Source organism: Pieris rapae, chromosome 20 (assembly GCF_905147795.1).
Source record: "Pieris rapae chromosome 20, ilPieRapa1.1, whole genome shotgun sequence".
In the NCBI taxonomy this organism is placed as follows: Eukaryota; Metazoa; Arthropoda; class Insecta; order Lepidoptera; family Pieridae; genus Pieris; species Pieris rapae.
In genome coordinates this window covers 5327600-5342181 of record NC_059528.1, presented here as the reverse complement: position 1 = coordinate 5342181, position 14582 = coordinate 5327600, and the positions used below count along the sequence as shown (strand labels likewise).

At 34.2% G+C, this 14582-nt stretch overlaps 2 protein-coding genes across 2 annotated transcripts; one reads left to right on the top strand and one right to left on the bottom strand.

Moving 5' to 3' along the window:
• Positions 1 to 519: 519 nt before the first annotated feature.
• LOC123690046 lies at positions 520 to 3606 on the bottom strand. Its single transcript, XM_045632546.1, has 2 exons — positions 1362 to 3606; positions 520 to 584 (listed from the first exon to the last, which is right to left on the bottom strand). The coding sequence occupies exons 1-2, from the start codon at positions 3604 to 3606 to the stop codon at positions 520 to 522; spliced, it is 2310 nt and encodes a 769-aa protein (XP_045488502.1).
• Positions 3607 to 11130: 7524 nt separating this feature from the next.
• LOC111001513 (neuronal acetylcholine receptor subunit beta-2-like) lies at positions 11131 to 13038 on the top strand. The gene has a single exon (XM_022271439.2). The coding sequence runs from the start codon at positions 11144 to 11146 to the stop codon at positions 12317 to 12319; it is 1176 nt and encodes a 391-aa protein (XP_022127131.2). The 5' UTR covers positions 11131 to 11143; the 3' UTR covers positions 12320 to 13038.
• The last annotated feature ends 1544 nt before the right edge of the window (positions 13039 to 14582 follow it).

Genomic DNA, 14582 nt, shown 5'->3' with positions numbered 1-14582 from the left:
TAGGGGACGCACATTACAAATACACTAATTTGGGTATAAGCAACAATAAATAACCTTCCTCATTAATCATTTAAGACAGGTGAAAATCGAAATCATTATGGGTACATGTATATAATTTAAGACAATCAAAAATTATGTTTTATTATATTGGAAAAAAATTAAAAGAAGAAACCTCTCTAGAACCTCACAAACTTTACCTCTTTATAATATTAGCTTCGACTATAACTAGTGAAATATATTGATTATTGTAATTAAATCAAATAAGAAATTTAAGAAAAGAATATTTTGAATGACGTGTAAAGTTGTATCGCACGTTGGAAATATAGGTTCAAGAGTATTTAATATACGGTTAGAATAACTTTATTTCTCATATGAATTAAAAAAATTCGCTTACTGAGAAAAAAACATTACAAGACTAATTAATAATTATTACTAGAACGCACAGAAGGTACCTATACTAAAATTAACAAAACAAATACAGTAACAAAAATGCAGGTAGACACAACAGACTCGAAACGGTCAACCAAGCAAATACATAGGTTTAGGATTGGACTTATTACTGGATGTGGCATTGATGGCATAGCCTGATATAACAGGTTTATATTAATTACTTTTTATATTTATACATTATTTATTATATTATATTATATATATTTATATGTCATATTTATACATTATATTATATGTATTATATTATGCTATACTATATTATATTATATATATATTTAATAAGACTATTTTATTTTTAGTTTATTGTTCTATTTAGATATTTTAGGTAAATACATTTATATGATTTATATGGGTTCATAAAATATTTTATGTACCTATTGGGTTTTATTTGTTTTTGTCTAATAGAAGTAATTAATAATTAATATTTAAACTTTAGCGGTGTAAATCTAATCCAAATGGGGTGTATTGCTTTATTTATATATACATATATTTAATCACTTATTTGTATGTATTAACTGTGTGTGCTTTTAACAGCTTTTTGAACCGGGCATAACTTTGTTCTCCTTTTATAACCGATGGTAACTTATTATAAATTGTAACACCCTCAAACTCCAGATTTCTTTTTCCATAGTTAGTTCTAGGAGGGCGCGTCACCAAGTAACTAGCGCGTCTTAAGTTAATCTTTCGTGTCTGTTGTTTTGTTACAAATGTTATATTGGAATTAATTTCCTTATTTAATATTTTACGTATTAGAATACAAGTGTAGTATATGTACGTTTGTTTTATGTTCATTATTTTTGTTTCTTCGTATATCTTTTTAGTTGGTGTCCGTAATTTATAGTTAAATAAATTTTTTATTAATTTATTCTGAACTCTTTGAATTGAATCTAGATAAGACTTCACTGCAGTACCCCACACCTCAATGAGGTAGTCGATATGAGGCTTTACCAAAGAATTATAGATAAGATATCGCACCTTTCGAGGGAGACAATTTGTTATATTTCGTAGTGCACCTGTGAGTGGGATTAGTTTAAGTTTGATTTTTTCTAAGTGTGGCTTCCAGGTTAGGTTACTGTCCAAAGTTAGTCCGAGATATTTTTCTTTGGTTTTTCGTTCAAGTAGTTTTTCGTCTATTTTTAGTTCGAAATTATTATTTATTTTTTTATTTTTTGCTGCAAAGATAACATAATTCGTTTTTGTAATATTAATAGTTAAAAGATTTGACTGAAACCACTCATGTAAGAGATTGAGATCATTTTGAGCGTCGGCTACTAGAACTTCGACCGAGTTTCCAAAGTAAAAGAGACTTGTATCGTCTGCATAAAGGGAGATGTCTCCTTTGAGACCCAACTCAAAGATACTGTTAATATAAGTAAGGAACAGGAGGGGGCCTAATATTGATCCTTGGGGAACGCCATAATTCAGGGCACAGGGATTGCTTTCATATTCACCTATTTTTACTATTTGTGTACGGTTCTCCATATATGATTTAAAAATTTCAAGTGCTTTGCCTGTAACACCGGTGAGTTCAAGTTTTTGTAATAATTTTTCATGACTGATGGTGTCAAACGCTTTTTTTAGATCGATAAATATACCTAAGGCAAGTTGTTTTTGATCAATTTTATTTTTAATCTTGGTTACGAGGTCAATTGTAGCAGCGAGGGTATTTGATTGGGCTCTAAATCCATATTGTTTTTGGTAAAAGAAATCTTTTGAATTAAGGAATGAGTGTAGGCGCTTATAAAGAATCTTCTCAAAGACCTTAGAAAGCACTGGGAGAACTGATATAGGGCGGTAATTGCACGGGTCAAATTTACTTCCGGCCTTATGAATTGGTACAATTTTTGCAACTTTTAACTCGTTGGGAAAAGTACCTCGTGCCAAATGATAGTTAATGCAGAGTGTTAGTTCTGTGGCAATTATGTCTTTTACGCATTTAATTGATTTTGTACTAATACCATCAATGCCAGATGCAGTATTACAGTCAAAATTTTTAATTATGGTAATAACTTCCTTCGTAGTTACTGGTTTCAGAAATCGCAATTCTGTTCTATCAGTTAGCCTACATTCTTCTAAAATTTGAATAACTTTTGATTTTTTAGAAATCATATTTGCTAGGGTTGAGCCAATGGTCGAAAAATATGAGTTAAAACTTTCACATATTTCTTTTTTGTCAGTAATAGTACCAGCTTCCGTTTCAAGTTTGTCCGGGCCAGTTCTACTATGCAGTTTATTTTTAGATAATTCATTTATGAGTTGCCACATTTTTCTTGGTTTACTAGAGTTTTCTTCAAACCTTTTACAATAATATTCACTTTTCGATTTTCTTATATTGTGTGATACTCTAGCTTTTATATGTTCATATTCGGCTTTTAAATTCGTGTCCATCGCATTTGTTTTATATTTTTGCCATAATATATTCTTTCTATTTATCTCTTCTAATAGATCTTTTTTAATCCAGTCTTGCCGCGGCGGATTCAAAAATTTAACTTTTGTAATTCTGCACTTATTTAAACAGGATTGCAATTTCCTTGCCAGTTCATTATACTCTACGTTTTCATGATTTTTAGGATATTGATCCAGGAGTCGATATAGTTTACTGAGGTCAACTGCGTTGTATTGCTGTTTAATGATAGTTGGTGGTTGGTATTGCTTTATCTCTAAGAGTATTTGTTTGTGGTCGGACATTGAAGATTCCGCCGTGACAATATGAAAATTATTTTCACTTAAATTACAAGAAACATGGTCTAACATTGTTTTGGTTGAGTTTGTTTCGCGGGTACAATGTTTTGGGCTTATTTTGTTAAGGATTTTGTAGTTATTCTCTTTTAGAGTGTTCTTATACTTGCGAGTCGCTGAGTCCGGATTGAGTAGGTCCAAGTTGTAATCGCCAAAGACTATTGTTCGTTTTAATTTGTGTAATTGTTGTGAGTATATCTCAAGGAAGTCATCTACATTCATTTTATTGGGCTTGTAAATGGCACCAATATTTAAAGAAAATTTTTTTACATATACCCAGAGATAATGAGTGTCATCCACGCATTTTTCTTCAACGAGGTGATGTTTTAAGTTGTTGTGCACAAATATTGACACTCCACCTCCTCTTTTATTCTGTCTGTAGTTATAGTAATGGGTATATGAGGGTATCTGGAGCATTCTTGCCTCATCTTCACTCTTAGTCCAGGTTTCCGTTAGTATAATAATATGTATGGTTACTTTCAGAGAAGCGATAATACACCTAAGCTCATCGAATTTTCCAGGTTTGACAATACTCCGAGAGTTGGCATAAAAAAATTTCAGGGATTTTTTTGTAAAAATAACATCTGTGTAATTGTTAGTTATCTGGTAAGTTATATTCTCTTGACTCGACGTCAGTTTTTTGAAGTTTCCTTTATTGTAGTTTCCTGACATGAAACTATTTTAGGTGTGCCCTTGATATATTTGATATTAAGACCACTTTCTCCATTTGAAGTACGTTGCTGCAGCTCTTCTTTTAAATTCTGAAGGTAGTTCCGTTGATAGGGAGTTTGATCCGAAAATATTTTGATGTGTTCTTTGTCAATTTTATTCCTATTACGTAGTATGTCTTTTGCTATGTCTTCAGATGGGAAACACACTTTTATTGCACGATTTTTCTTCGATTTATACTTCCCGAGACGAAATATTTTAGTAGGTTGTGGGTAACTATTATGTATTAGTTCAGTAATTCGCAGTATTTCTGCCTTATCGTGATCTTGTCGGCTGGTTGCAGTATCACTGCGCGATTCAGGAATTCCAGCAACTATAATATTTTTGGCTCGGCGTTTTCGTTCTTCGATTTCGGTGAAGATTTCATCATGTGTAGTTGTTTGGATAGAAGATAAAGGAGGCATATTTTTTAAGTTATTAACATCGGCTTCAAGAAGCTCCATTTTCTTTTCTGTATTTTCGGCCGTAACAGATAATTTTGAGAGTTGGTCTTTTAATTTTTTATTTTCTAAGATAATATTTTGCATTGTGCTGCTAATATTACTAACCTCAGCCTTTATCGCATCAACGTTTACCGAGAGCTTATTTATGCTTTCGGTTTGTTCGTTTTTTGAGGATTTTAATAAGTCAAGCATTACAGACATCTGCTTTTTTATTTCAGCAATGTCAGACTTTGTCGCTTCGTTATCATCGGGTAATTTTCGTTTATTACGAAGAGTGATATGTGGTGTTTCTTTATGGGTCTCAGACAAATTCGGATAGGATCCGCTACGTCCCGCACACATGCCACTTCCAGGTGGTGAGCGTAGTAAGCTCATTGTAGATCTTTGTACACAAATTACTCACGTGGGAGTTGCGTGTGCGCCGCCGTCAGGTGCGTACGGTGCGGTTGATCTTCCGTCCTTCTTCCTCAGGGGGGCGAAACAGCTGCTACCGGTTTAAGGTCGCAAACAGTAACGATGTAAGTCACTCGCGCCCGATTTTGCAAGAAGTTGTCGTAATTAGTCGCCGTAAGGTTTGTAATTGGTTAGAGAAGCTTTTAAATTTATTTAAATGAGTAGAAACACGTCTGCTCTGTGCGCTCGCAGCTATAAAAACTAATATAATAATAATAATTGTATAATAACGTTAAAAGCGTACACCGCTTATTATATTATACAAAAATTACTGTATAAAAACTCATTCTAAAATGATATTCAGTGATATTTCCAGTAAGCCGGATGTAAAAGGTTTAAGGGTGTGGTGAGAAACCGCGATTACATCACGAACCAATGGTTTCGAAATTCGCAAATAAATTGATATTTTATCTATGAGCCTATTATTTGAGATAATAATTATTATTGCATGAAAATTGTGCCCTCATATTTTATTCGAATACAATTAATAATTAGCTTGTTAAAATTTAAACTCAATTCTGGAATGAGAGAGCTGTATATATAAAGATTCTATTTCATATTACAATTAATTACGTACCTATTCGTAGAATGTAATTGAGAAAAACAGGGAAATTTCAGGAAAAGATAGTGTCTAGTACACCCTCAATGCTCACCCTCAATGCACAGTTCATTCAGCTGTACAGTAATGAATTTTTATATATACGAAATAAAACAATCGAAGAAACCAAAACCGACGCTTCTTAGGAAAAATAAACAAGGAGGTAATCTCTTGCCGAGACACCGATACCTATTTCTAATGAGTTTTTGTACCCAAAGTTCAAACATCGGCGCTACGAATATTGACAGAATGACATAGAACTACAAAAACATCGTTATTAGTATCGTTGTAGCTGATGTCAGAAGTCAGATTTGGGTAAAAAAACTGACACCACCGAGAAGTGAAGTCCCTTAATTCGTACTTCATTCACTTGAGTGAACTTTACTAACGATACGACGATTAAACACCCCGCAATAGCGCAATCCGAGACCGGAATAGGAGACGCTCTTCCGAAAGTCTACGGAAAAAGCGCATTACAGTCGCAACTACGCTGTTCAAAAAGCCGGACTCACAAGAACCTTCAGCCGAACAGAGAGATTTCATACAAAATAAAAAACGTTGGTTTTACTTTACAAACTTGGCGCAGGTTTGTCACAGTTCTTATGTAGACTGTAAGATTATTTATTGACTTTTTCAAATGACATTAGCAAATAGCTGTCGTCAACTTTTCCCATTAAATTTTGATACTAACTTCACCAATTTTTTCGGTTGAAAAGTCGATCAAAGAATAAATACATTAATCAACGAGCGGATGCTCGGGATAGTGACTTCGTAAAATACTAATCTTTGAATCACTCTGCAAATAAAGATGTAGATAAAGCCGACGACAGAATTCTGTAAGAGCAACGTCTTTGTTAATGGGGAACTTAAATACTATACTACGATTAGTTACTGCAGCTTTCAATTACTAACTTTAATATTGAATTTTTCTTACGCACAATTTCAAGGATTGGACTTATGAATGAAGACATCAGCGGATATTTAAAGTGCATACATAATGCAATTGCTTTCGGGTATATATACATATATATATATATATATATATATATATATATATATGCCCACTGAATGTAACGATGTAGACTTAGGATTTGATCTGCCTATTCGTGAATTCGAGCAATTGGATATTTTATCTACCTTTTTGCGGCAAGTGTTCTGATAGTTCCATTGTTAAAGCGTTCATAAATTATACCATAAAAGAAATCTCCGATCCCATTTTCAATAAAGCTTACAGTTTCAATAAATATCTGAATTTTGCGATCATTATTTTGGTGCAAAGTACTAGCGTTCAGAGCAGGCGAATGCTCCAGTTTTAGTTCTCAATATTTCACTATTAAACCCTGTTTCGAAGTTGAGACAAACTGAAATTGTCGATACGTACTTTATTATTGCACTATATTTTATATTTTCGATAGTTTATTCTAGAAATTGTGAATCTTTGTTCCGTGTTGACATTTAATTAAAAAAATCTAACGTTCCTGAGTTCTTGGTAATCTTCCGCGAGCAGTAGTAAATCTGAAGACAATTTCATATATATTCTCTTATGATTGTATATAATTAAAAACCAGTGGTGGCATTACAACTCATAAGGCTTTTCACAGATACTTTTGCGAAAGATGAGAACCACTAACGCCAAAAAAATTTATGAAAATATTCATGATTTGTCACGAGAGAGCTTCTGTCATTGCCATAAATAATCATCTAGAGTTAGTGAGTTTCGCTAGACAGAAAATTATTGTATCAAGTCCGATTTCTGTGCATCTGTTTTCTTATTAATTTTTATTTACTACTCGGGGAAGTCTCTAAAAATACATGTAGCTGTAACATTAAGTTTATATTACTACCAATTTCATTTTACATGACATGCGCTGTCTGCCACCAAATTTCAAACATTGAAATGATGAAGCACCACAAAGTCGATTAGCTTGAATTTTTTAAGTTATACTTCTTTTGGCGCGTTGTGGAAAAATGATGAGAGTAAATTTTTACGATGCGCACGCAAATCGCACAGTCACATATATAATATATACATTTTAGTTTTTTATGATGTTAAAATAAACTTTATTTAACTAGGTAATACGTTATTATAAAACTTTCAATGAATTAATTTTTTTTTTAAATCAGAATCGTCTAAATACCGGCAATTTTTTTTAATTCAACTCAATTTTAATAATCCACAGTCCATTTCCGCTAATGTCATAAAGAAGCTTAATTAAGAAAAGTTTTTATGTGTCTTTTATTACTTGCGAACAAGAAGTTTCTAAAGTAATTTCGCCGTTTGTGAATAGCTTCTAATATTTTACTGTTAACTTTATTTAGTTTATACATCTGATAAAAGTTTTTGGTATTTCTACTTCTATACAAATTTAACAAAAGCGTTTGAATATTTTGATAACAGGATTCAAATCGCAGCTTATACGGGAAACACAGAAAACTTAATGTATAATTAAGGCTTTTATTTTAGGTACTATACATATTTCAATAATTTCATTAAAATCTAGATATCTGTGTGCCTTTTTTGGCAAATGCCACTTTCAGCACGGTCCTACTATCTGCCATGTACCATCTACTGATTCTTTACAAAATATCTTCTTCTTTTATGTTTATTGTACCTTGGGTTCGAGACTTTCTTGCTCCACTTTTGTGTTCCTCTTGCCATGTACCCCACCCATTTGTAATAAAATTAATTTAGTCACAATGTTAACTTGACATAAAAATCTATCATAGATATGTATATAAAAAACTGGAAATATCAAATTTTAGTCCTCAATATTTTTATATGAAATTAGTGAGATGTTAAGGAGCGCTTCATATTTTAGTTCAGTTATTGAATAACTATTAGAGCAACTTGCAACTTTGGATGAGAGCCAAAATACCATTTGGTTCCATTTAAATTATGATAGAAGATTTTTAATTCATAAATTACGTCATTCCATCATGGTAGTGCTTGAATAAACATCTGGTCTTGGGTATGAAGAACTGAAAGAAAATATAGCAGAACTGTTGGCTTAGTGGCTACAGCGTGTGACTCTCTGGAGGTTCGAGCCCCGGCTGTGCACCAATGGACTTTCTTTCTATGTGCGTTTAACATTAGCTCGAAGGGTGAAGGAAAATATCGTGACGAAACCGGCTAGTCTTAGACCTGAAAAGTCGACGGCGTTTGTCAAGCACAGGAGGCTGATTTTTTTTTTTATAGAACAGGGGGCAAACGGGCAGGAGGCTCACCTGATGTTAAGTGATTACATACATAGCATATTATGACAATCGACTTCAGTTGGCGAACAGAAGCGTCTTACCACCCTCGTTATTACCTTACTTCTATTTCCTAAATTAGCTGGATGCGAGGTGAATTTTTACCTGTACTCATTTTCTTTCACATGGAAACAATATTTTTTTTGAGTGTATTATTTACGGCATTAAATTAAACTATCTTCATTTGTTTAATACACATATAAAAAAAGATGAATAAATATTACCTCATTGTGCACGTTCCGCGTTAGTTTTTTGATTTTAAATCAAATATTTTTTACATGAATCGTGACGCGTGTACTATTTACCACATCAGAATAGTAATTCTATTCTGGTGTGGAAAATAGGTACACGCATAGTATTGATATGCTAGGATTTTTCTATTATTTCCATGTGCGATACTATCACGCCGTATAACCATGTTTGAATTATTTTTCTCTTTTTTGAATACAACATTTCATCTTTTTATTCAAAAAAGTAAAATATATCACAAAGCAAAAGAAAGCTATTTTGTCGAGAACAGTAAACATGTATTATTTATTAAATAAATGTAATCTTTAATGTATACCATTAAGGCTCAACACACACTAGCGCACAGTGGAAGTTACGTAACAGTCATCCTTTAGCATCTCTTTATTTTCAATAATAAGGTATAAATTTGTATTATGGTAATAAGTGGACGCATATGCACATAAACGCTTCTTTGGAGGAGCGCATGACGCAGTTTCTTACTCATTAGCTACTGATATTAACGCAATCATGATAACCACCTTGTGGAACCAGCTGCCCACTGAAGTATTTCCGAACCAATTCAAGAAAATAGCGTACAAATTCTTAAAAGGCCGGCAACGCACTCGCGAGCCCTCTAGCATCGAGAGTGTCCATGGGCGGCGGTATCACTTAACATCAGGTGAGCCTCCTGCCCGTTTGCCCCCTGTTCTATAAAAAAAAAGTATACTGTGAAGCAAGCACTATTCACGAATCTATATATATATATATATATATCTGCCTCTGAACTGGTTCAAGTCTTCTGATCAGGGCGCGCAAAGCGAGCATTGTCGTCGCTCGTTAAAGTTGAGAAACATGACGTCCCGTCGCGATGCTTCGGCTCTGCGCCAATGAGAGTTGAGCCTATATATCTATTAAATATTACAAGACTTCCAAATAAATTGATCGATGAGACTCGCTCGCTGTAACATCTCTTCACGTTTTATAAGCAATTTCAGATATACATCTCAGACTTCCCCGGAGAGGGTTTGTATTTTAACGTGTATAGTGTGGAGACCATTTCCGCACTTAGACGCCCTGGCTTTTTAGGGGTAGTGAGACCCCACCCACTAAAAACACCTCAGCCCATCACACGCCCTTAAGATGGGCCCTCGGGGTTTGCTAGGCAACCCTAGTTCTACCCAAGGAAGACGCCCTGGCTAATTAAGTCGGCTTAACTCTTTCTCTAACAGAGCTCACAAGTTTCCTGGGTACTTCACGGGCTTCACGGAAACTGAGAATTTCTCTTCGTTGGGAAGCCACAGCCACGCATTCCAGGACTACGTGGATGACCGACTCCTTTGTGCTGGAACAGCCTGTGCACAATGGTCTGTCGCGCCTAGGACAAAAAGTTTATTAAGGAGGCACTGGCGTGTCATAATACTTTTTTGGAAAAGTTTATGCTCTGCAGATTTGGATGATCGGCAGCAAAATGCTCAAATAGCCAATATATTCTTTGGAAATTAAGATCTCCATACGACTTGTACATAAATAAATTAATCCACAACTGAGCGTTTTTAAGGCAATTTTTCCCGCGCACTACCACTTTGTGAAACCAGCTGCACTCTAAATTATTAGGGTCCAACGTGCCAATTGAAAGGCCGGCAACGCATTTGCGAGCCTTCTGGCAATGTGAATGTCCATGGGCGGGGGATATCACTAAATATCAAGTGAGCCTCCTACAATACAATACAATACAAATATGTGTGTAAATTTCAACCTTATTGTTAAATAAACAATAAAATTCGTAAAATATTGGCCACTTTTCACTCCAATATGATTGTACCGTAGAAATAAAATACTCAGTATAATTAAATTACATCTTTAAAAAAATCGGTGCAGAAATGATCCGGAAATAGAAGGAAGATTCAATTTATTTGGTTATTGAAGAGTCGGCTTGAGGACGCGCTTTGAATATTTAATTTGACGTAAGCAATGTTCATGTAAACTCAATAATCGATACCTATTTTAAGATGGTTTCAATTTAGGTCAATTTAACAATGGAAATTAGTTTATTACTGCATACAATTGACAAGAAACACGACCAGTTTATTCAGTCTACGCATCACTGCAAAAATATAATCAAGATATGTGAACATCTGTATTAGTTTTAAATTTCTAATATCTGTTCCGCCTATCAATTACGTTTATCTGAGAGATTGCAACGCCCTTTGTTACAGTCTCTAGTTACAAATCAGACATTCTGCTTTCAGTCATGTTGTTGTTCACATGTCTTTCTTTACTACTAGTTGTGGGAGGAAGCACCGATACCGAGACAAAATTATCCTGGGAAGGTAAACTCGATAAGTATATAAAAAGTGTTTGTCCCGAGACGCGCCTAATGGCACCGGAACAACGCACCAATGTTACAGTGACATTTACTTTAAAATCTTTCTCCTTCGACGCTGGTGAAGAGATCTTTAGTATTTACAGCTGGATTTTGTTGAAATGGAAGGATCGTCGGATCAAGTGGAACCCCAAAGACTATGGTGACATCGATAAATTGCCAGTTTCTTCATCGAATATCTGGAATCCCATGGATAATTTCCAAAACTCAAAAAGTACCTACGAGTTCGATTATTTATGGACTAAAACTTGCAGGGTATATTTTAGTGGTGGCATTATATGTATGCCAAGAACAATGTATGAAATTATATGTATTTCAAAGCTAAGCGATTGGCCATACGACACCCAGACCTGTCGTTTTGAATTTAAGTACAGGGGTAACACACAATTGCCAAGAGCAGTTTTTACGTTTGGAGAAGGGCGTGGAATGAAAATGCTCGGGGCTGAGTATGGAGGCACTTGGAATATTGTGGATTACAAACAGGGAGATGAAAACGAGGTGCTATTCTTTGAGTTAACCGTTGAGAGACAAGCGATGGGGCTGGGAGCCATGTTAACAGCACCGGCAATCACACTGATGCTGCTAACCATATCATCGATGTTACTTGACATTCGTGGCCCGACGCGACTACTATTATGCTGTTTCAGTTTGCTATCTCACTTTATTTTCTTGCAATTAATAAATTACAGTATGCCTAAGCTTAATCGGGAGACGCCATCAATTTTGATATATATTCGAACATCGCTAGTTATAACGGGGTTTACGCTGATGTTGTCTTTCTTATTGAATCATATGTCTAAGAGTAGTAAACCCCCACCTACTTGGATTTCTGGTATAAATACATGGGTACAAAGTACTCCATTAACCTACGTCATTCAGTCGTCTTTACCAGCAGAGACAGTAAGCGAGAACCTAACAAAGATTCACTATAATGAATGGATGGATTTCATAAACCTTGTTAATAATTTAGTTACGATTATCCTACCTATATTATATTTAACCTTTTACATAATGTATGTTCCAAGACCGCCGTCACTTGTTTAATTTACTATATCAAATGCTCGTGTCACTATGTTTTTAAGTAAACTCCTCCGAAATGGCACGACCGATTTTCGTGAAATTGTGTGTATCGGTTATCGGATATGTATTTTTCATCCAACTGAATGGTAATGACGGTCCACCCATAAATTTTATTATTTATTTTGTTATCATAATATTTACCCTCTACTATTCTACGATCTATTCTAATTTTTTATTTGTTAACTAAAAATTGAAACATTGACAGAAAAACCTAAAAGAAACAAAGTTCGCAGGGGCAGCTAGTTTTACATAAAATATAAATATCGTTGACCCGAATTTAATGTAGTTTATAAAATTTGTTTTTAAAATTTGTGTATTATGTAATAAAAATATTTTTAATCATGTAATACGTCGCATGTCTCTTTCAATTCCAATTTTAAAAACCTTTTGTGCACATTCGACAAAATGAATTGGAAAAGTCCAAAATTCCAAGTACCTTCTCACATTTTCACCGTGTCATTGTGGCATTTTGCAAGCCTGCATTTTGTACTTTAATCTCATCATACGAGCATGCATGCATGCAGTCGTATTCCAGCTTATTGACCTCTTTGAAATATGTGTATGTGCATAATTACTTTATACGTTACCTGCATGATGGCATTTGCATTAACGTATTACGGCAGGAATATATGTTATTTTACTTATATTGTATAATGGTTTTAGCTTTTACAAGTTTTTATATGTCATTTATAAAATATATATTTTTATGTTTCATACATAAATATGTAAATAATCTACAGGTGGTATGGGAAAGAAAATAAACAGATTATGTCCTTCTCAACACTATATTCTGTTTTTATTTATTACTATTGATATAATGCATAGTTAATAAGCCTAAAGTACAGAAAACACCAACAAATCACTTACCTTGGACGCTAGTTACGCTTTAAAGCAGTGTATGTAGAAAACTAAATGTGTATGAAAAATTGCCGGCACGAACTGTTCACACAATTTTTGACTTTCTACATACACCAGCAGGCATCTTGACTTGATCTTGAATAAACAGAGAGAATAATCTCTCTGTTTATTGTAATGTTTTTGACCTGAGGTGTGATTGCTTGGCTTTTTTTTTTCATAAGAAAGCCAAGCAATCACACCTCAGGTTGGCCAAAACACGTTTAAACCTTTGATATTCTCAGGTGTTATTTTGAGATTAAAAGCTACACAATTAACAAGACGCGGTACATTATATGAAGTTATCCATTTTCTGTATACACTAAAGCCTCAGTCGAAGGATGAATGAGGAATGTAGTGGACACTTATAAAACATGAAATAATTTGATGCATTAATCGAGTAGTCAATCAGTATCAAGGTCTACGTAAGCGATGAGACGAAGCGCAAACGAACCGCAGGCCGCACCCACTTCCGGTCTACGGCTCGCGAGTGCGTATGTATCAATATATAATCTATACCGTGCGTCTCCAGCTTAAATAAAAATAATCTAGAAATTACACAGGAAATAAATAAATATTTTTTACAACTCAATCACCAAACAGTGTGAAAATTTCATCACGACAGTATTCGGACATTCTTCTCTATTAAAGCACGTATACACTGTGATAAAATTATGGCTATAAGACTGCTTACGTCCTTAAGAGTGAACTAAAAGATGTCCTAGTACATTTTTCATGCATTTTGTCGTACCTTTAGTGCAAGGTAACTCCTAAATTTTGCAAAGAGTGAACATATTTCGGGCTTCGTTTCATCATCTATACTAATCTATACTAATATTATAAAGAGGAAAGGTTTGATTTTTTGTTTGTTTGTATGAATTGAATAGGCTCCGAAACTACTTGGCAGATTTGAAAAATTCTTTCACTGTTGGAAAGCTACATCATTCCTGAGTGACATAGGCTATATTTCATTTTCAAAAAAATAGGCATCCTTACTAAAATTACGATAACATTAACATTTGTTTATTATATGATACAATTCTAACAGATGGCGCTGAGTTAAAGGTAGTTTAGTTTAGGTCCGTGTCGTGGTACCAACGTTTCACATAAGTTCTCCTACGGTCTCCCTTGATTAATTTACTACTATGTAATATAACAAAAACCTTAGCCACAGCAACGCTTGGCCGAGTCTGCTAGTAATATATAAGATAAGAATGCTAATTTTTCTAACAATCGGCAGAGACCTTTAATTCGGTACCAATAAATTTGCTATATCATTGCGATTAAGCTATGTATGCTCTAAATATCAAGGGCATCCTGTCCCATTTGTCCC